This window comes from Protobothrops mucrosquamatus, unplaced genomic scaffold, assembly GCF_001527695.2.
Source record: "Protobothrops mucrosquamatus isolate PMUCROS unplaced genomic scaffold, P.Mucros_1.0 scaffold_10, whole genome shotgun sequence".
In the NCBI taxonomy this organism is placed as follows: domain Eukaryota; kingdom Metazoa; phylum Chordata; class Lepidosauria; order Squamata; family Viperidae; genus Protobothrops; species Protobothrops mucrosquamatus.
In genome coordinates, this window is record NW_015386086.1 from 85,835 (window position 1) to 109,629 (window position 23,795).

Here is a 23,795-nt window from a genome sequence, read left to right on the forward strand (position 1 = left end):
GGTACTGATATTTATAGACTCAGACTTAGTCACGATTGGAGCAGGAAGGTTAAGATAACCCATTGGTGAATTCTCCATCCAATCATGCTGGAGAATCTCCACTCAACAGTGGGGAATGACTCTTAGTGTACTATCTAGGAGATCACTATCTTCAGACTTCGTGCTGGTCTTTGTATCTCCACAAGTAGAAATGTTAGGGACCCATGTTTTTTTTTGGGGGGGGAAAGAACATTCTGAAAGATGTCAGAGATGTTCTCCACCTTCTGTGGGTTAGAGTCCTGAAGTGATGGATAGTGAACAAAGCAAGAATTCAGTCTCTCCATTTAGTCCATCTAGCTTGCAACAAGGCCCTCTCTTCCCTGGGCCTAACCTGGCTGCTTTTTGACAAGCTTACCATCCTCCAGGAGGAATTGGCTAGGAAGCAGCACCTGTGAATCACACACACACACACACACCTGCCCACAACATTCATATTGCACCATCCTGCTTTCAACAGCAAGGCAACATGACCTCCTCTTTGCAGTACCCTGCCGTCTCTATGGCAACAGATGCCATGACCATCAGGTGATGGAGGGGGGGCTCTCCGGCAACCAGAGTAATCTCTCTGCTTTACACGTTTAGCTGAGCTTGGACCCCTTCCTTTGCATTTTTGGCAGTGGCATTACCGGCCAAGATGCCATTACAGGTGCCATTTCACAGGCACCATAAGGAAGCCAATCCTTCTGAGGCCCAAGGAATAACTTCTGCCTACGGATAACCAGTGGGACCGATCCCATTTTGCAATACACCCTCAGTCCATAGCCCTCTCTCAAGTGCAGCTTGGCCTGTGCACCTTGAGTTGAGCGAGGGGGAACAGGGATTCCTCCAGTCTCTTGACGTTCTTGCTCCACGGTTGATTCCGCTGCTTCCGTGAGCTCCTCTTCTTCTCGGCTTTGAGCAGGTGGCAAACAAGGGCCTTGGCGCTAGCATGGAGCCAGCTGGGTCCTGAGCTGGAGTTGCCCTGCAGGACCCCAACCAGGTCTGGCAGGTCCTGAGGCAGGCGGTAACGGGGAAGAAGGCGCAGAGCACGTGGAATATCCCGCCGGTCGCACAGTTTATTGAAATAGGCAATGACCCAGTCACATTGCTGGACTGTTCCAGACACACCCTGAAGTTCACTTTGTAGACAGGCCATGGCTGCCCCAAAGAGGTCATAGGGCTCTGGAGCTTTCCTACCATGGCTACTTGCCTCTCCTTGCCAGAGTCCGTAAGCGCGGGCACTGCCCGCACTCCACAGCAGTAGCACCTGGCCCTGCTTGCGACCCACGAGTTCCCGTTGGGCATACACCCAGGGCAAGATGCCAAGTCGTCCCACATGGCCCAACTCCCAGAGGTCCAAAAGCACAGGGCAGCCCAGCGCCGACCTCAACAATGCAGCAAAGGAGCAGACCAACTGTTTGTGTTCCTCTGAATCAGGAGAATAGATCAGCAGGATGGGACAAGAATGGTGCCGGCCGGGCGCATCTGGAAGAGAACAGAAATGAAAGGGATGAGGGATGCTTCTTACAGGATCTTGGGTCCTTTTTTTTTATTGGAATCTAATAACCTGCCAAGGAACAACTGATCTTCCAAAACGTTTAATTAGCGAGGTTGTTTTATTGTCCTATTACATTGTTTCACTTCCCCAACAAATTGTTGTGCTAAACTATTTCTCTTTTATACTATACTCTTTTATTGTAAAGGCTAGTCAAAGACTGTAATGAGATATTTGATTTGACCTTGCATTTCACATATTTATCTCAAAGACAAGACACACGGTAAAGGTAGAGTTTCTTTTTTTTTAATAATCCACATTTGGAAGCCTCAGAAATAATTCCTTAAAGTATGTACATGCACCTGAATCAATTCAAATTCATTTCTTTTTAGTCTTTCTCTCTATGCCATTGTCCCCAGTACATGTTCCATTTTAGTTTGCTTGTGTTTTTTTTTATTAACACTGTAGATCGATGTAGATACAACATTAAACCAGCACTCTGACAGTGTTTAAAATACAGATTACTGAACAAGTTAGTGTGGACTGTTCTATATGTAATACTAAGCGAATATACATGTCTCAAGATCCTGTAATAATAATAATAAGCCCTGATCAGCAGATCTGCATACTGGTAATCCTCGACTTACAAGTGTAATTACAAGTGTGCAATTTTGGTTTTTAAGTCATGACCGTGATTAAGTGAGTCATATGACCACAACCAATGTTACACTCTCTTTTGCCACAATCATTAAGCAAACGCCAGGGTCATTAAGCATAGTTTGCTATGGGAACTTTGAATGCTGGTTGTAAGTATTCTTTTAAAGAGTCTGTTGTAGCTTCAAACGATCACTAAGTGACCAACCAAGGGCTGCTTGTATTGGGCTAATGACCAAATACAACAAACCAGCCACATTTAGCATTAAATGTGTATCAGGTGTATGCATGTTGCAAAAAGTTTATTATCCTTCTGGCTGACTACCGTAGGAGCCTGAATTTCTCAAGAGTCGGGATGAGTTGGAAGGGACCTTGGAGGTCTTCTAGTCCAACTCCCTGCTCAAATAGCTGTCCAGTCTCTTCTTGGAGACCTCCAGTGATGAAATTGAGAGGGCTCTGCTGCAAAATAATATGTTCTGTTTCGCTGCTTGAGATCGGTAAAAGCAGGGGTAGTCAACCTTGGCTCTTTTATGACTCGTGGACTTCAACTCCCAGAATTCCTGAGCCAGCATAGCTGGCTCAGGAATTCTGGGAGTTGAAGTCCACGAGTCATAAAAGAGCCAAGGTTGACTACCCCTGGGTAAAAGTATAGAATCCCCTTTTTTCCACCCACACCCATTATAAACCAGTTCTTCTGATGCTTTTTACCTCTACGGAGTTTGTGCATATTCCAGTGAATCAGGAAGATCGCCAAAGCCAACAATCCCAGGCCCAAAACTACAGCAAAGGCCAGCAACCCCCAGCGTCGTTGAGAAACTAGCAGAAAAAGAAATTTGAAGGAAAGCGATGTAAAATCGCTACAGGAAGTAATTCTTGATCACCCGTGCATTTCTGCAGAAATGTATTCATGTGTTATCTCCTACTTATCACTTTTCCCCAATCTGGGCCTGTCAGGTGGGATTCAGCCAGTTCGCAACACTTCGGCAGAACCGGTAGCTAATTTTTTTGTTGCCCAGGCCCAGAATGGACTTCCGGAAGCGGCATCCACAGAGAGAACCCGTTGTTCACATATTTGAATCCCACCACTGACTACAACTCCCAGAATTCCCCAACCAGTTGAAGTCCACACATCTTAAAGTTGCCAAGTTTGAAAAAACACTGGGATAACCAAAGAATGACTGGTTGATTGGCTGAACACAGACAGAACTCAGGTATGTTTTGAAAAGGACACTTCTGAATTCTGCAGCATAATTATTTCCCTTTCTTGTGTAATACATTAGGGGAATAAATCTGATTCGTTATTTTCATACTAGGCAATTTTTTAATCAAACCATCCATTTTACATGATACAAGGTTGGAATCATAGCGCCCACTTTAAATAAAATCTTACAAACTCGTAGGGAAACAGGGTGGACTGAATGTAAGGTTGGAAAAACAAGAACAGGAGAAAATGGATCTGCTACCTTCATTGCAACATTTTTATCTGTGCTTTCCCTTGTTAATCTTTAATTGAGATTGTCATATCATTTCTTCCTGTGGCCATCAGAGAGAGAAAGGAATGCTAGTAATTCCTCAGATTGCTATCATTAATCATGTCATTCTGCTTTCTCAGGAATGTCCTAATGCTTTCATTCATTGGTTTGAACCACCATTGTCGACCCTTCCATAAATCCTCTAGCTCAGTGTTGGCGAACCTTTTAGAGACTGAGTGCCCAAAAACTGGCCCTGCCCCACGCCCCTACCCTGCCTGCCCGCAGGGCCACTCACCGCCTCCAGGGTCCACCGCAGATCACCCAGGCAGCCCAGCAGCGCCATGGCGGCCACGCCCTCTGCCTGCACCCCACAGCATCAACTGTGCGCGATGGGGCGTAAGGGCGGAGTCTTGTCTACGCTGCCTGGCTGCCATGTCCTTGGCTGTGCTGCCCCATGTGGGCCATGCTCGGGGGCAACTCTCCTCCGGGGGGCTGCGGGTGAGGGGGTCGCGGGGGGAGGCAAGGCTAAGGCAATGGCACGTGTGCCCACAGAGAGGGCTCCAAGTGCCACCTCTGGCATGCGTGCCATACGTTCGCCACCACTGCTCTAGCTTGTTTCTTTAAGACAGACATGTCAAACACAAGGCCCGGGGGCCGGATGCGGCCCGCGAAGTGGTTTCATGTGGCCCGCGAAACCATCCTGGAAACAGTGAGGGAACGGCCCCCTCTGCCTTGGCCCTGGCCCAGGCCAACCGGGAGCCAATGTACAATTTTGTGGTGGCCCTCTATGCTGAAATGCATTCAGTCTTAGCTCCATAAGCCCCCTCACCCCCCGCAAGGCCTGAGAGGAACAATGAGGCTCCTCCAGTGGACCATGCCTTGGCACTTGCCCCGGTCCCACCCCCTTCTGCCAGAGATCCTCAGATCTGTCCCACTCCTGCCCAGGCCCCCACAGGCGCCCTTGACGCGAACGATGTAGAGCTGGCCACATCCACCCAGTAGGCCACACTCATTCCATCCACGCCCACCCAGTAGGCCGCACCCACCTTGGCCACACCCACCAGGCCCCCTGAGGGCAACCACAATGCTGATGCAGCCCTCAATGAAATTGAGTTTGACACCCCTGCTTTAAGATCTGGAATTTCTTCAAAATATTTGAGCAAGACATAACTCCGGTGAGAAGACCCAGGAGTGCTCTCTCTACCTCCCAAGAAGCACCACAGAAGACACAATATAATGGACATTTTTCACAATAAGATCACACAGCCTCCTGTTTATTTACCCTATTCTTCACGGGACAGTCTTGTAACTTACCATCTGGACACAGAAGTCGCTTGCCAGCAAACTGTACATCAGAACGCCACACCTGACAAATGAAACAAAACAAAAAAAAAGAGGTGGAATGGGACAGTGGAACTCAGTACAGATAGTCCTCGACTTACAACAGTTCATTTAGTGACCGTTCAAAGTTACAACGGCACTGAAAAATGTGACTTAGGACCGTTTTTCACGGTTACGACCTTTGCCAGCCTCCCCAGGATCACGCGATCACAATTCAGATGCTTGGCAACTGGTTCATATTTATTGACCCGTTGCTGTGTCCCAAGGTCTCGTGATCCCCTTTTTGCGATACTCAAAGTCAGTGGGGAAGCCAGATTCACTTAACAACCGGGTTACTGCAGTGATTCACTTAACAACTGAGGCAAGAAAGGTCGTTAAAATGGGGCAAAAATCACTTCCCAGATGTCTCACTTAACAACGGAAATTTTGGACTCGGTTGCGGTCGTAAGTCGAGAACTACCTGCATAGGGATGAAATGTGTTAATGTGTACCTCGGTGCTCCCGTTGATCTGGCATTTTATTCTTATCAAGTTTTATAATAATAATAATAATAATAATAATAATAGTAGTAGTAGTAGTAGTAGTAATAGTAGTAGTAGTAGTAGTAGTAGTAGTAGTGTTGGAAGGGACCTTGAAGGTCATCTAGTCCAACCCTCTGCTCAGGCAGGAAACCCTATACCATTTTGGACAAATGGCTGTCCAGTCTCTTCTTAAAAACTTCCAGTGTTGGAGCATTTACCACTTCTGGAGGCAGGTTGTTCCACTGGTTAATTGTTTTAACTGTCAGGAAGTTTCTCCTTAGTTCTAGGTTGCTTCTCTCCTTGATTAGTTTCCACCCGTTGCTTAGCTAATTTGTTAGCTAATTTGCAGATGCAGGCAGTCCTCGACTTGGATCCATTTGTTCAGTAACTATTCAAAGTTAGGGCACTGAAAAAAAGGGATTTACGACCAGTCCTTGCATTTATAACCACTGCAGCATCCCCAAGGTCATAGGATCAAAATTCAGGGGCTTGGCAACAATTTATGATGGTTGCAGCATCCTGGTCACCATTTGCAAACCATACTCAGATGGCTTCCGAGAAGCAAAGTCAATGGGGGGGAAGCCAGGTCCGCTTAACGATTGCATAATTCACTTAACAACTGCAGTGATTTGCTTTACAGCCGTGGGAAAAAACGTCGTAAAATTGGGCACAGCTCACTTAACAACCTCCTTACTGAGCAACAGAATTTCTGGTCCCCCATTGCGGTTGTAAGTCGAGGACTACCTGTAACCTTTGATAGCAGTGTTCCAATATCTCAGGGGCTGCCACAAAGAAGAGGGAGTCAAGCTATTCTCCAAGGCGCCTGAAGGCAGGACAAGAAGCAACGGGTGGAAACTAACCAAAGAGAGAAGCAACCTAGAACTAAGGAGAAACTTCCTGACAGTTAGAACAATTAACCAGTGGAACAACCTGCCTCCAGAAGCGGTGAATGCACCAACCCTGGAAGTTTTTAAGAAGAAACTGGACAACCATTTGTCCGAAATGGTATAGGGTTTCCTGCCTGAGCAGGAGGTTGGACTAGATGACCTCCGAGGTCCCTTCCAACTTTATTATTATTATTATTATTATTATTATTATTATTATTATTATTATTATTATTATTATTATTATAGTGGCCATTCAAAGTTACAACAGTGCTAAAAAAATGACCCAGCCATTAGTCCCTGCATTTGTGACGTTCACAGTGTCTCTCTCTCTGCTCTTATTTTCACTTGCTTATCCACCCCGTACCGAGATGTCCTCAGAGAGAAAGAACCCCCAGTTCTCCTGAGGGAAATAGCGGAAGCAAAAGGAAAACTGAAATAAAATCGTAATCATAACAAAACCCATAACATCCAGGTGATGTGATTTTCACTTAGCGACTGCTTTGCTTAACAGCCCAGCTGCCAGTCACAATTCCTCACTAAACAACCTGTCAATGCTGCTAACATTGGATGTTCTTGCTTTGACAACATGGAGATGCAGCCTTTTTCTTTCTTATGCTTTACTCTTAGAATTAGATGATACTGGGGGAGGAGGAGGAATGTGATGGGAATTATTTAGACAGTGCGTGAACTCAGGGCTTTTGAAATAAGAGATGATAAGAAATGGCGGGTTGGAGTAAAGGAGGGAAAGCCTGCATTTCAAACTAATTGGAGAATGTGATTTATGACTGTTAATTAGAGGAGGGAATTGTGTTTGATACTATGTGCTAAGGGGAGGGGAAATCCAGATTTTGGCTTCGCTTATGTGCTGATGCTATGCTGCTCAAATAAAGATTCTTTAAGGTAAACAATGCCTCAAAGTTCTTTGAAGAGTTTCCTCTGTCGGAATATTGACACTACCTTTAATTGACTCCCTGTACTAAAAAATTTCACTAAGGAATGATTCCTTCCTTAATTAATTGCTAAGTGATGGAAGAAGGTAAGCTGGTCCTTACCAGTACACAACTTGTCAGGGCTGTCCAAGGAAGAATGAGGTTCAGCTCCCCCAAGGCAGATCCCCCCGTCTGCAAAACATAATCTTGAATTAAATCCATCCTTCCTCTGCTACCGTGTCCTTCCTCTGCTACCGCGTCCATGTCAAGTAGAACATCATATTTTAGGCTTTCCTCACCCAATAGTCATGACTGAGATATTTCTGGAAACTACCTCAAATTCCTCCTCTTGAGACCGGGAGTCACTTACATGGGTGATGGTATAGACAGATGGTTCAGGTCTGCAGTGGCTTGAAGATACCGGCTGGCATAAGGCTGAACTAAAGGAAGCTGGTGTGCGAGAACGGAAGTTTAAGTGAAGTTGCAGGAATTTCTCATTGAGAGAGACATTCCAGGTAGTATCTAGAAAGAAAGAACAAAGTCGCTTGTGTTCATTCTTCAGTCAATGCCCTATTATTTCCAATCTTTTGAGGAGAAGTATACTATACAGGAAGCCCTCGACTTACGGCCGCAATTGAGCTCAAGATTTCTGTTGTTAAGTGAGATATGTGTTAAGTGAGTTTTGCCCTGTTTTACAACCTTTCTTGCTTCAGTTGTTAAGTGAACCATTGCAATTGAGAAGTGAGCAACCCGGTTGTTAAGTGAATCTGGCTTCCCCATTGACTTTGCTTGCCAGAGGTTCGTAAAATGTGATCATGAGACCTGGGGACACAGCAACGGTCATAAGGGAAGTGGAGTTTGGGGACTGAACCAGTTAGGGGACTGGAGGCTAAAACATATAAGGAACGGTTGCTGGAATTGGGCATGTCTAGTTCAATGAAGAGAAGGACGAGGGGGGACATGATAGCAGTGTTCCAATATCTCAGGGGCTGCCACAAAGAAGAGGGAGTCAAGCTATTCTCCAAAGCGCCTGAAGGCAGGACAAGGAACAACGGGTGGAAGCTAACCAAAGAAAGAAGCAACTTAGAACTAAGGAGAAACTTCCTGACAGAACAATTAACCAGTGGAACAACCTGCCTCCAGAAGCGGTGAAGGCTCCAACACTGGACGTTTTCAAGAAGAGACTGGACAGCCATTTGTCTGAAATGGTATAGGGTTTCCTACCTGAGCAGGGGGTTGGACTAGAAGACCTCCAAGGTCCCTTCCAACTCTATTATTATTATTATTATTATTATTATTATTATTATTATTATTATTATTATTATTATTATTATTATTATTATTACTACTGCTACTGCTACTGCTACTGCTACTGCTACTGCTATTGCTATTGCTACTGCTGCTATTATTTGCCAAGCATCTGAATTTTGATCACCTGATCACGGAGATGCTGCAAAGGTCGTAAGTGTGAAAAACGGTCATAATTCACTTTTTTCAGTGCCATTGTAACTTTGAACGGTCACTAAATGAACTGTTGTAAGTCGAGGACTACTTGTAAGTGATAAATGTACTGACACTGAGGTTATTAACAAATTCACCTACACCGAGGATTCTGAGTCTTTTCAACTTTTGTTGTTTTGCGGAATCCTGTGTCTGAAGACTCTGTATGCATGCAGAATTAAATACAGATAGTCCTTGTCTTACAACCATTCATTTAGTGACCTTTCAGAGTTACAACACTGAAAAAGGTGACTTATGACCATTTTTCATAGTTAGTTGCAGCATCCCCATGGTCACATGATCAAAATTCAGACAAGTGGTCCCTATTTATGACGGTTGCAGTGTCCCAAGGTTATGTGATCACCTTTCCAACCTTTTGACAAGCAAAGTCAATGGGGAAGCCAGATTCATTTAACAACCGTGTTATTAACTTAACAAGTGCTGTGTTTCACTTAACAACTGCGGCAAGAAAGGTCGTAAAATGGGATGAAACTCATTTAACAACTGTCTCTCTTAGCAACAGAAATTTTGGGCTGAACTGTGGTCATAAGTTGAGGACTACCTATACTTCTCACTTATCCAGTAATTTTTTTTCATATTTAAGAACTCCCTAAAATTCATTGAGGTTATGTACAAAGGTCATGATCCCAGTTGTGGAGCACCAATGCTAGGTTTGAATATCTCCTGGGAAAATAAATTAAGTTTACTTTTTCAGAGAGCTGCTGCTACTTGGGTAGACTAATTTTCCAAGCCCAGGATATAGACCTGATATGATGAACTTTAACTTCCTTTATCTCTAGCTAGCTAGATCCTGCTGACTGGGAATTAAGAGAACGGACATTCAACATATCTGGAAGATAACAGGTTGGGAACATTGAAATAGGCTAGATCAGTGGTGGCGAACCTATGGCACGGGTGCCAGAGGTGACACTCAGAGCCCTCTCTGTGGGCACGCGTGTCGTCGCCCCAGTCCTAGGTTTTCAGCTGGGTTTTATAAAACCTTTTCGCTTTAGGCCTCCGCCGCCATGTGCAAAAAAAAAAAAAAAGGTTCAATAAGTCAATTTCAACTTCTTGCGGGAAAAAAAATGTTCTTGCAAAGTTGGAATTGATTGATTGAACTTTTTAGTCCCACCCAATCTGCCGTTACCACCGCAGCCATGCCCACCCAATGGGCCACGGCCACCCAATTGGTCACACCCTACCAATGGGCCACACCCACCTGGCACTCGACGATGCATAAGTGGGTTTTGGGTTGCAGTTTGGGCACTCAGTCTCTAAAAGGTTCGCCATCACTGGGCTAGATCGATGAATGATGCAGGCTCCGTATAAGGCAGTGTGATGGTTACAACCAATGATATAGAGCAGATCTGACTTTTTGCTTTGATTTCTAGAACAGTGTTTCTCAACCTTGACAATTTTAAGGCATGTGGACTTCAACTCCCAGAATTCCACAGCCAGCAATGCTGGCTGTGGAATTCTGGGAGTTGAAGTCCACATGCCTTAAAATTGTCAAGGTTGAGAAACACTGTTCTAGAAGATCATGTTTCCCAAAGGTTTGAATATTAACAAGTCAATGTTTCTCACTCGTTCTGGCCCAGATTATATTGCTGAAATGAAGAAATACTTCACAACAGAGGAATGAGGCAAGTTTTTTTTATGTGAAAGACTTGAGCAATCAGGTCTGATTTTAAAAATAAATAGCTGAGTTCATCTTAATGCCTAAATCTTGGACTTTTTTTTTCAAACAAACCCCCAGATCTTATAAGTTTGAAATCTGCCCTTTTTTGATTACTTCTACATTTTTTCCAATTACCAATCTTCCTGGAGGTAGTGAGCTGGTGCTACCCGTCTTTCTGATAACATTACCTTCTGCTCCTGTTCAGTTATAGCTGTACATACACTATGCACCTTGAAGACCAAAAGGTCTTTCAAAGCAAATAAGCATTTCATTTTATATCCTTTAAAGTTTCACGTCGAAAACTACTATCACATCTAACTGGAAATTGTGAAAATGTTAATCTCCCTGCTTAGCATCCTACCACTGGATTCAGATCACAAAATTCCATTCATTGATTGCAACTTGCAGTATACAACACAGAACCATTCGCCCCACATCTGGTTGTGATATGTACAAAATGGACAGACCTGTAGCATGATCCATTTAATAATAATGATGATGATAAAGTTGGAAGGGACCTTGGAGGTCATCTAGTCCAACCCCCCGCTCAGGCAGGAAACCCTATACCATTTTGGACAAATGGCTGTCCAGTTTCTTCTTAAAAACTTCCAGTGTTGGTGCATTCACCGCTTCTGGAGGCAGGTTGTTCCACTGGTTAATTGTACTAACTGTCAGGAAGTTTCTCCTTAGTTCTAGGTTGCTTCTCTCTTTGGTTAGCTTCCACCCGTTGCTCCTTGTCCTGCCTTCAGGTGCTTTGGAGAATAGCTTGACTCCCTCTTCTTTGTGGCAGCCCCTGAGATATTGGAACACTGCTATCATGTCCCCCCTCGTCCTTCTCTTCGTTAAACCAGACATACCCAATTCCAGCAACCGTTCCTTCTATGTTTTAGCCTCCAGTCCCCTAATCATCTTTGTTGTTCTTCTCTGTACTCTTTCTAGAGTCTCAACATCTTTTTTACATCGTGGTGACCAAAACTGGATGCAGTATTCCAAGTGTGGCCTTATCAAGGCATTGTAAAGTGGTATTAATACTTCACGTGATCTTGATTCTATTCCTCCGTTAATTTATGAAGCACTCTAGTTTTTCCTTTTAACCAGGATTGGATGGAAATCCCAGAACATAGTCTTAATGTTAAGGCTACACCTCGGAAGCTATGGTTGCGGTTAAATAAAAATTGTCTCTATTAATTATTGCAAACCATTACTTAGGAATAAACTCTCAGAGTTGCTTTAGGCCAGGGGTCTTCAAACTTGGCCCTTTTATGACTTGTGGACTTCAACTCCCAGAATTCCTCAGCCAGGCAAGCTGGCTGAGGAATTCTGAGAGACGAAGTCCACAAGTCATAAAAGGGCCAAGTTTGAAGACCCCTCTACTAGGCATTTGCAAAGAAAATTTGAATGGGCAGACCACAGGCTAGAGATACTCAAAGAGAATCCAGACAGTAGCAGGTTACAAAGCAATGGCTTGTAATCACAAAGGTTCATTAGCTGACGAGTACCAATTGTGAAGATATGATGTTCATTAAGAGTTTATTCAGAAGAACAGTACAAAGAAATTGATATTCCTGAATGAGGGGCTTGGTATCCTAATAAACTCATTCAATTCAACAGGTACAGATTCATCATTAATCCCAGGGTCTCTCCCTGAAAACAAAGATAGAGGTTCGCATTGTGACTTAGGTAGACTCACCTGTCTGGCGTGGGCACTCAATGTGGCTGCTGTTCATGTAAGAAAACTAAAAAAGATAAATCATTGAGTTGTGACTCATCATATAAAACCCTGCAGTTAATATTTACACAGATTTAATACTCAAAAAAAATTAAGTCCTCCTGTTAACCTCATACCTTTCTTCATTAAATATTTGTCATACAAACTAGAATGAGGAACTGCCCTAAATCAAAGGACTGAGCTATAGTAAGTGTTTTAATTATTGCCTGAAGGATGCAGCCTATTTAACTTGATTTTAAAGACTTCTAGAAATGATGATTTACTATAATTTATGGGGGGAGGGAAATCTGTAATTCAACCAGTAATAATAACATTGTTTTAAAAATTAAACTTTGCCAAAATCTCACTGGACCTCGTGTATTTTAACTTAAACTCTCATGACATCTCATACAAGATCAAAAAAGATCTAATGTGATTTGCCATCATTTCTATTTTAATTCAATTTGGGAAGTCACAGGTATGTAGGCAAAGCAGAGGTACCTTGCAGATAACATATTAGCAATCCCTACATTAGGTATTTTTTCTAAGGACTGAGTCATTTGTAGTCATGCAGACGTAGCCCATAGCAACCTTTCTAGAGGTATCACATCATCATCTTCTAACACTACTTGAGATAATCAACAGAATTTTAAATAAATATGCATATTATATGCTGCTATTGTCTATTGTCCTTGGAGAAACTTTCTATGCTTTTTTTATTTATTTTGCTTCTTTATTTAAAAGACTTACATGGCCCCCTTCTTATACAATATAACTCCGGATAACTACAACAATCAGATTTCTATACTGTAAATGTATGACAGATACATTTTAAAAGACTTTTTGATGACTGTTTACCAAGTATCAAAGATTTACAAAGACGTAGTTTGCGCTGAGTAATTTTCCTTTGGAATGGCGCATTTTGCTTTAGAGGTGGTCCTCAATTTATAGCCTTAATGCAGGGGTATCAAACTTGTAACGTCACATGACGTTTCACGACGTATCGCGACTTTTTTTCCCATTGCCGGCAATAGGGTGGGCACGGTTTCGCCGTGACGCATCTGGCCCACGGGCCGGCAGTTTGACACCCCTGCCTTAGTGCAGTCTGCCCCTCACAATCATAAGTTATGACTGACCTGATTTTATGACCTTTTTGCAGCGATCATTAAATAAACCAATAGTTCACTATGGGCTGTTTTTGCCGAAAAATGGAAGTAAGTGTCATTTTTTGACAAAACTCTCACAAAATGCGGGTCGTGTGACTGTGGGACATTGCAAACAGCTGTAAATGCGGGCCAGTTGCCGAAGACCCAACATGATCGCGGTGGGAAGGGTCACCTTGGAACTTTGGAACTGGGTTGTAAGTCCCCCCACAAGGAGGTTCACCATAACTTCAAACAGTTGCTAAGCAACAAGTCGTAAGTCGAGGACTCCCTATATTATTATTATTATTATTATTATTATTATTATTATTATTATTANTCTGGCCGACGGCACTCTAAGAAGGCCCTCTCTGTGGGAGCGGACTGGTCGAAGGGAGGTGTTTGGTAGGAGGCGGTCTTGCAAATACCTAGGTCCATTGCCATGGAGCGCTTTAAAAGTTGTTACTAACACCTTGAAGCGCACCCGGAAGGCCACCGGCAGCCAGTGCAGCTCACGCAGGAGAGGTGTTACATGGGAGTATCTAGAGGCCCCCAAAATCCCCCGCGCAGCCGCATTCTGAACTAGCTGGAGCCTCCGGGTGCACCTCAAGGGGAGCCCCATGTAGAGAGCATTGCAATAGTCCAGGCGGGAAACAACGAGGGCTTGAGTGACTGTGCGTAGGGCATCCCGATCCAGAAAGGGGCGCAACTGGCGTATATACATGCATCATGGCTGTGTACTTTCATAACAGCACAGATACAATCTTCAACAGCATCTAAACTAGATAAAGTTCATTGCTTTCACTGTATGCTTGTACCTTAAAAATTCAAGAGCTTTCATTAGACTTGTAATACATCATAGTAACTCAGTTCTTAAGCGGCAACTATCTTGTAAGGATGTGATGGGTGTCTGTATGTAGCTGGATCTCTTACCTTGAAGCAGAGCTGTGGATTCACATCTACGCTTTTAATGATGTACGCCTAGAGTAAGAACTACATATTAGGACAATGGAAGGGATCATCTCTTTCTTTCTATTTCTGTCTCTCTCTCTCTCTCTGTCTCTCCCTCTCTCTCTCAGAACCCATAATTTCTTTGTGAAATTAAGTCCTTCTTGCCTCTTAATAACGTTGGTAAAGCAAACTCAATCAGCAAATCTTTCTATTACTATATTTACAAGGACTAAGAATGGGGACTATGCTGCCTCCAGATGTTATTAAAAATCAGGAGCGTCTGGCTGCATTTTTTCTCCAACTTGTTCAAAATGTAGCGGTTCTAGTAATTATAGGTGTGCTGGAGTTCATCCACATCAGCGGTCCCCAACCTTTCCAACGCAAGCACAAGCACCCTCCGCTCAAGGGCCCTCTGCTTCTGCAAGTGGAACTTCATGCGCGAGCACAAGGGCCTACCACCCATGCGAGTGGGGCTTCACGCATGCGCTTATCCGCCACTCACATGCTTGCCCATCACCCGCGTGGCCTGGTTTTGAACAAGCTGTGGCCCTGGGGGTTGGGGACCCCTGATCTACATAGCATCCCTAACACAAGAGCTGCATTTGGTACTGGTTAATTCTCGGGTGCAATTTAAAATGCCGATTGTTACTTTGGAAGCCCTACATGCGCAGGCCTGGTATCTCCAAAACTGCTTGCTCTGAGCCAATCTACCTATCCAGTGAGATTGGAAAGAAAAGCCAGATTAAGACTCCCGCTTTTGAAGGAATGTGATCATCAAGGACCTGGTGCACAAGACTAAGGGCCCCTCTTGTGGAGCAGGCTTCCCCCACATATAAGGTCATCCTCTTCCCTCCCGCTTCCATGGAGCAGAGAGGTTTTTTTTGACCCATCTGTTGGAGATTGGCCAAAAGGAATGATTTTGCCCCAAGGTTTCCAGACACGATGCACTGATTAGGTGGGAATGTGATTGTGATTAGCTGTGGGATTTTTAGTCTTACTTACTGCAATAGGAAGTGTAAGACTCTCGGTGTCTTCACCCTGGAACGGCATAGAAGCCTGAATAAATAAAGAAAATAAGTCAAATGAATTCCAGAGGTGCAATGTACAAACCTCTCAGAATGATCTTCCCGCACCTGCTTCTCTTTCATTTCCTCAGCCAGCATGGCAGGGTGAAAGAGGCTCTCTTGGAATCTGCCTGATAAGGACATTCCCTTAACAAACACCGTTCTGCCTTCCACCTTTTTCTTCTATCTGTTCAGGAGATGGAGTGGGTCAGTCTAAGGCCTCCACTAAGGAAGTAAGTTCCCAGAATCACTTGGCCTTCATTTTGCTACTTGGCTGCCCTTCATCAAGTCACAAAACCTTGTTATTCTCATCCCGTTCAGTGTGTTCTCTATGTCCCTTCACCTTGCTGGCTTCAGGGATGGTGGAATTGGGGATATCTTGGCAGGTTGCCTCTGGAGCAGGGTTTTCCTTCCAGCAAAGTGAGACAGTGGGCTGAAAGAAGCAGCGGCCACTCAAAGACACGGCCATTTCGGTCCTGTCACTGGAACTGAAGTCATGGAAGCACGCTGAGGACCAGAGATCTGCAGCATCTAGCAAAATAAGCAGGGAATATATCTGAATGAATGAATGAATGAATGAATGAATGAATGAATGAATGAATGAATGAATGAATGAATGAATGAACGAACGAACGAACGAACGAACCAATTTCTATGTTTTTATGTTATTTCTATACTGCCCAGCGTTACTCTTTGAGGGAAATGGATGGTCTCTAAACCTGATAAATATGACATGATAAATAAATATGATAGATTGAAGAATGAACGAATTAAACATTTCTAAATATATACTAATTTCTGACAGCTTTTCAGTTCCTCCTCTGTGTTCTGATACTATGACATTAATATTGTATTATATTGTAAGGTGTGTCGCTAGTGTTTATTTTGTCAAGAGAAACAATCTTTTTCCAGAAAGCCCAGACAACAGCTTTGTTTTGTTTAGAAATACTCTTTTCTCCCTCCTGCCTGCATGTAGTAATCCATTTGATCTGCCACAAAGAATAATCTAAATTGCAAAGGCGAGTATGAGTTTGGGAAATGGATTTTGGGTTAGTTACAAACAAGCCTACAAACACCTGTTAAAAACACATGTTGGTTTCTACCATTCCATTTCCTACCTACAGCTACCCCAGCTGAGTAGCTACTCTGTTCTCTTGGGTAGAAATAAATATGGAAGAGAAAATGATCCTTCCTTCCTTCCTTCCTTCCTTTCTTCCTTCCTTCCTTCCTTCCCCTTTTGACATGTTATATGTAAGGTAAGTTACAAAATAAGATACTACATAGTTTCCCAGAAAAATTAAAATGTTACAGCATGTTTGAAATAGTTCTAATTATTAACTATACGACAGTGAGTTGGCACAGAGAATGTTATTCATCCAAGAAACACAGATTGAAATTATGTAAAGTTATCCTGTTTTATCTTCATAAAAGTCCCATGAATTCTGTTGGATTTAAAGAGAACAGCTAAGCTTCCACATTTATAATAGCCACAATTTTGTTAAATATAAACTGGCTGGGTTCACAAATCTCAGAAAGTCTAAAGCAAATAAAGCACGTTAAGGCTGATGTTTGAACCTGGCCAATGACTGCCAACTAACCATTTATTAGCTAACTGATTCTGCAAACATTTGCTAAGCACAACTTGAAAATAACTGTTTCGAACACCACAACTCTCTGTCTTTTGATTGGTGAACCGAGCAAGCGCAGTGCCCCTGTAGCAGAACGAAAAGGAACATTTTCAGACCTTGACAAAGACCATTTACAGCACAGACAAGATATGTATTCATTAAGCAAGCCAGAGATTCAGTATAACTGTAACAGAAGTGAAGTATTGATTGATTCAGTTTGCCAATGATCAGGCAATGATCTGGCAGAGTTTAGTTTTATCTGTTATGCATAGTACATTTTTATTTATGTGTTTTAGGTTTCTGTTTCTGTGTGTGTGCATGTGTGTTTGTCAGTGTGTGTGCCTTCACGTCATTCTTGACTCCAGGCAACTCCCTAGACAAGTCTATGATGCTTTCTTGGCAATAATTTCAGAACTTCATTTTTTCTTCTTCTTAGGATTGAGAGAAGGCGACTGACCCAAGGTCACCAGGCTGACCTCATTAAGATTTCATTAGGTAAGACTAGAACTTACAGTCTCCTGGTTCCTAGGCTAGTGCCTTAAACCAGGGGTGTCAAACTCAATTTCATTAAGGGCCGCATCAGCATTGCGGTTGCCCTCGAGGGGTGGGGGTAGCCAGGGTGGGTGCAGCCTACTGGGTGGGCGTGGATGGAGTGGGTATGGCCTACTGGGTGGGCATGGCCAGCTCTACATCGTTCACGTCAAGGGTGCCTGTGGGGGCCTGGGCAGGAGTGGGACAGATCTGAGGGTCTCTGGCAGAAGGGGGTGGGACCGAGGCAAGCGCCAAGGCATGGTCCATTTCTTCCTTCCTCACAAAGGGTGACACCTCCCCAGCATGCACCCAGGGGGCGGGGCCGATGCGGCAGGGGCTGGTTCCCTGCTGTTTCTAGACGGCCTTGTGGAGCTAAGACTGAATGTGTTTCAGCATAGATCAGTGATGGCGAACCTTTTAGAGACCGAGTGCCCAAACTGCAACCCAAAACCCACTTATGCATGGTCGGGTGCCGGGTGGGTGTGGCCCATTGGGTGGGTGTGGCCCATTGGGTGGGCATAGCTGCGGTGGTAACGGCAGACTGGGTGGGACTAAAAAGTTCAATCAATCAATTCCAACTTTGCAAGATTTTTTTTTCCCTGCGAGAAGTTGAAATTGACTGATTGATTGAACTTTTTTTTTTTGCACACGGCGGCGGAGGCCTAAAGCAAAAAGGTTTTATAAAACCCAGCTGAAGGCCTAGGATTGGGGCGACGGCGTGCGTGCCCACAGAGAGGGCTCTGAGTGCCGCCTCTGGCACCCATGCCATAGGTTCGCCACCACTGGCATAGATGGCCACCACAAAATTGTACATTGGCTCCCGGCCGTCCTGGGCCAGGGCCAAGGCAGCGGGGGCCGTTCCCTCACTGTTTCCAGGATGGCTACGCGGGCTACATGAAACCACTTCACGGGCCGCATCCAGCCCCCAGGCCTTGTGTTTGACATGTCTGCCTTAAACTATTATTCTAAACTATGTTTTTATGTAGAAATTAGCCAATGAATATTTCGTTGCAACAAGATAAACAATGTGTGAACAACAAGGTACTGGTAAAAAGGTGAGGTTAATAAAAACACAAAAACAAAACCTGTTCTCCATATTGATCTATTGTCTTCCCAGTTACATTCCAGATTACTAGTTTCCTGCTATCACATCAGTCTGTTTCTTGCCTCCAAGCTAAATAATAGACTTCCTGAGTAGAGAGGAAAAACCGGCAAGGCTCTAAAGGCCACTAAGATATGGGCATGAAGAGATAATCCACACCTACCCACTATTGAAGTGTGACAATAAAAAAGCTAAGAAGGAACCAAAAACACTTTCATAGCCAACATGCATATAAGCAGGGATTAACACCAGACAAAAATCAAGCAAACAATACCCTTATCAAGGAACTGTCAACGACAGGATCACACCCCCATCAACACTGGCAGGGCAAACTATTATATATAAGCAGGAAACAAATCCCACTGTCCCTAGCACTGGAGATATTACCTAGTTGGGTAATGAAATGCCTGCAAGCAAACAACCAAGCTCAGAGCACCAAGGATTCCACAGTATGGGCATAAGATACCTTGGTACTCAACTGCTTTGAAACTCATCAAATTTGGTATTCAGCACATTTTGATGTAAACATTTTGTCCTGGTATTCATTGTTTGTTCAGTAGTCACGCACAAGTTAGAATTTGCCGGGGTTGGCTACTTTGTGACTCACTACATTATTCCTTAAAGCAGGGGTGTCAAACTCAATTTCATTGAGGGCCGCATTAGCATTGCGGTTGTCCTCGGGGGGCCGGGTGGGTGTGGCCAAGGTGGGTGCGGCCTACTGGGTGGATGTGGATGGAGTGGGTGTGGCCTACTGGGTGGGCATGGCCAGCTCTACATCGTTCACGTCAAGGGTGCCTGTGGGGGCCTGGACAGGAGTAGGACAGATCTGAGGGTCTCTGGCAGAAGGGGGTGGGACCGGGACAAGCGCCAAGGCATGGTCCATTTCTTCCTTCCTCACAAAGGGTGACACCTCCCCAGCATGCACCCAGGGGGCGGGGGTGACACGGCAGGGGCTACTTCCTCGCTGTTTCTAGACGGCCTTGTGGAGCTAAGACTGAATGCATTTCAGCATAGATGGCCACCACAAAATTGTACATTGGCTCCGGCCAGCCTGGGCCAGGGCCAAGGCAGCGGGGGCCGTTCCCTCACTGTTTCCAGGATGGCTTTGTGGGCCACATGAAACCACTTCGCGGGCCACATCCGGCCCCCGGGCCTTGTGTTTGACATGTCTGTCTTAAAGGAAAAATGAGTTTGGTACTCATCATTGTTGGTACTCATTGTGTCTCTGGGAACCAATTAACGATGAGTCCCAAGCTACCACTGTATTTGCCATTTGTGAGCCAACAACTCTTCCCATAACCTATGGCATCCCAGCTCCCGATCAACCAATTAATTAAAAAAAAACCTGTCATCAATCTTGTCTAAAGCAGAACTCACAGGCTTCTGGCTGATCCTGGAATGGACACACAATCTTGCGCAAGCTGTCTCTGTAGTTATGCGATGCCTGCAGAAAAGAAAGCTAAGTCAGAAAGATCCAAGTTGACTGCTTCCCATTTCTTGGCCAAGTGGTTGACCTCAGGTGGGGCCAAGGATGGGAATTGTCCAGAGCACCTCAAATAATATCTGCCCACCTTCTGCAGAGACCAACGCAGGCATTTATGTTTAGGCATTCTATATTTTTGTTTAACGGCACCCAGAGTCACTTATTTTTGGGTGAGATGAGCGGCCATATAATGTTGATGAATAAATAAATCAATAAATATGCAAAGGAGTCTAGTGAAATCTCTCAGGAGACTGAATTTTTGCAGGGTTCTTTAATCCCTTCCCCCAAATTTTACATATTGTCCCATTTCAAAGAATCTCACTCAGAGCCTCTTGAGACGATGCACACACCTCTATGCACAGACAAGGAAGAAGGAACTCATACTGTAGCACTGCAGGGCGATGTTTGGAAACCAATACCTGGCAGAAAACAAGCCATTAAAAAAAAACAAATAAGCAAAATTCTACTTTGAGTTTTACAAGAGTCACCAATGACGACAAAATAGAGCAAAATAAATTGAGCATTAAAAAAAAGTCCCTCCAAACAAGTTCAGAGTTCCAGAATTCATTTTCACCACCGTATTTGGACTATTACAGATGGTCTTCGACTTACAACCCTAACTGAACCCAAAATTTCTGTTGCCAAGTGAGACAGTTGTTAAGTGAGCTTTGCCTCATTTTATGACCTTTCTTGCCACAGTTGATAAGTGAATCACTGCAGTTCTTAAGTTAGTGTCAAGGTTCCGACTGACGGACCCAACCAAAAAAACACCTTGCATTCCGATCTCTTAATGTAAAACTTTATTGAGCACATCACTTCGGCACTAGTGAAACCAAAACCAGCTCTGGCAAGGCCCCTCCCAAGCCCACATAGTAAAAACATTGAATTCTCCCTCCTCTCTCTGGATTACGTCATGTTGCCCAATCAAGTAGAAAAATATTGTTATGAGAAAGCATCTCTAGGTCTGGCCAGACACCTGGCGTAACGTCCTTGAGTCTCACAGTCTGGCTTCTTAATTTTTGAAGTCTGCATTCCAAACCTCTCTTCCCTCCCCCCAAATTAGTTGGCAAGCTGAGAAGCAATATTTGTCGCACCAGCAAATCCGTGCTTCGAAACTTGACAGTTAGTTGCATGTTTGTTAAGTGAATCTGGCTTTCCCATTGGCCTCGTTTGTGAGAAGGTACCAAAAGGGAATCACACGACCCCAGGACACTGCAAAAGAAGAGTGAGTTGCCAAGCATCTGAATTTTGATCCCGTGACCCTGGAGATGCTGCAACGATTGTATGTGTGAAAAATGGTCGTCACTTTTCTTTCTAATGACGTTGTAACTCGGAATGGTCACCGAACGAACTGTTGCAAGTCGAAGACTACCTGTGATGCAGTTTTATGGTTTAATAGTTCAAGTGATTTTTTTTCTATGTATTTTTTGGGGAAAAAACAACAACAGGGGGGAAACGAGCCATCGATTGGCCATCCCTAGATGGCGCAACGGGAAAAAGCTTGGAGAGCAAGGAAGAAAGGAACACTGTGAGTCGCAACAGACATCATCCTAAGCTGCCCTTCCGGCGTTCCTGATGCCAAGCCAGAAAAGTTTGCTTCCAACATTTACTTCTACCAACATTGTTCGCTTCCTGAAACGCACCTGGCCTCAGTTTCCCTTTCTTTTAACCACCATCCCCCGTGCCACGGGTGTTCCCCGCATTTGACTTTTCTCCCGTTATGATCCCACCTGCTGATGGAAAGATTGGTGCAGTTCTGTGCATTCCAGCATCAGCCGATGGCAGAGGCGCACAGTGACGGCCTTGGAAGCAGACACCTCAATAGCCCGGGCAGCTGGTACCCATCTGTAGTGGAACTCAGGTCCTGAAGGAGGGGGACATGGGTAGAAAATTAAGCCTCATCACATGACAAGTTCCTTTATAGCAGGCATGTCAAACTCGCAACGTCATGTGACATCGCACGACGTATCGCGACTTTTCCCCCATTGCCGGCAATGGGGTGGGCGTGGTTTCGGCAGGATGCGTCCGGCCCGCGGGTCAGGAGTTTGACATGTCTGCTTTGTAGCAATAGTCTCCCCTGTAAATATATCGCTTCATTTATTTTTCTGGTTTCCTGTGCAAAATAGTCTCTTATTGTCAAGAGGCTACAACCACACAGCCTCCTTGCTGTGGCACAAAGATGCCCCACTAGTTCCCCCCCCCCAGGACGTGACTTCATGGCAGTGACTGTACAGGCAGTCCACAACTGAGCCCCAAATTTCCAACACTAAGTAAGGCGGTTGTTTGGTTAAGAGTTTTGCCTCGTTTTACAATCTTTTGGGCAAAGTTGTTAAATAAATCAGTGCGGTTGTTAAGGGAATCATGTGGTCATTAAGCAAATTTGGCTTCTCCCCCTGACTTTGCTCGTCAGAAGCCAGCTGGGAAGGTTATAAATGGTGTGACCTTTTGCTCACATGACACCCCCCCCAGGACAATGGACCTGTCACAAATACATGCCAGTTGCCAAGCGCCTACATTTTGACCATGTGACCACAGGGGATGCTGCAACAGTCCTAAGTGTGAAAAACGGTCATAAGTCACTTTTTTCAATGCCCTTGTAACTTCGAACAGTCACTAAACAAATGGTTATAAGTGGAGGACTATCTGTATCTTGTTATCAGCTCACACCAGAGGGAGCTCAAAGTTGGCTGCAGGTACTCTGTTCTGGAAGTGGTGTTTTCCCTCTTATCCCAGTTTAAAACCTCCCAATGATCTCCTGACCATTTCTCTTCTTTATTTACTAAATATTTTGCAACTCTCTATGCCAGTGGTGGCGAACCTATGGCACACGTGCCAGAGGCGGCACTCGGAGCCCTCTCTATGAGCATGCGTGTTGCTGCTGCCAGCAGCTTGCGCAGGTCCATTAGGCTGCTGCTGCCACCCGGGGCAACAGCCGCACCCAGCACAAAGGAGGCGAAACGGCCAGCTAGCACGCTCAAGTAGAAGTGGTAGAGCATGCCCACACCCAGCAAGCCAAAGGCCACCCCGAGCAGGGAAAGCCGGATAACTGGGCACCATGGCCCCCCAGTCCCAGCTAGGATTGCATGCCTCCCCCCATCTATGCTGGACCTCCTGCCCACCGCCTCACCCGCCAGAGACCCCCTGGATCTCCCCCAACCCTGCCCGGCCCCCACAGGCGTGCCCCCCATGAGCAGCATCGAGGTGGCCATGCCCACCCCAGACACGCCCACCCAGTGGGCCACATCCCCATGCCCCCCCTGAGGGCACCACAATGCCCTGGCACTTTGCGATAAATAAGTGGGTTTGGGGTTGGGGTTTGGGCACTTGGCCTCTAAAAGGTTCGCCATCACTGCTCTATGCTGAGAGCCGTGGTGAGCGCAGTGGTTAGAATGCAGTATTGCAGGCTGCCCACTGCCAGGAGTTCGATCCTGACTGCCTCAAGGTTGACTCAGCCTTCCATCCTGCCGAGGTTGGTAAAATGAGGATGCAGAATTATTGGGGGCAATATGCTGACTCTGTAAACCACTTAGAGAGGGCTGTAAAGCTCTATGAAGCAGCATATAAGCCTAACTACTATTGCTAAAGTTTTTGATGTCCAGCAAAAGTAGTTTCAGGTTTTCTAAATATACATTTGGAGATTCTTTATCATGAGGTGATGCAAACATGGTTTATGTGCCCTGTAAAGTTGTCT

At 44.8% G+C, this 23,795-nt stretch overlaps 1 protein-coding gene across 1 annotated transcript; it reads right to left on the reverse strand.

Moving 5' to 3' along the window:
- Positions 1–808: 808 nt before the first annotated feature.
- IL17RE (interleukin 17 receptor E) lies at positions 809–23,100 on the reverse strand. Its single transcript, XM_029284870.1, has 13 exons — positions 22,950–23,100; positions 21,835–21,968; positions 20,455–20,523; positions 19,999–20,065; positions 15,704–15,891; positions 15,299–15,352; positions 14,279–14,326; positions 12,186–12,231; positions 7,688–7,839; positions 7,441–7,509; positions 4,954–5,005; positions 2,876–2,983; positions 809–1,503 (listed from the first exon to the last, which is right to left on the reverse strand). The coding sequence occupies exons 1-13, from the start codon at positions 23,098–23,100 to the stop codon at positions 809–811; spliced, it is 1,833 nt and encodes a 610-aa protein (XP_029140703.1).
- Between the last annotated feature and the right edge of the window lie 695 nt (positions 23,101–23,795).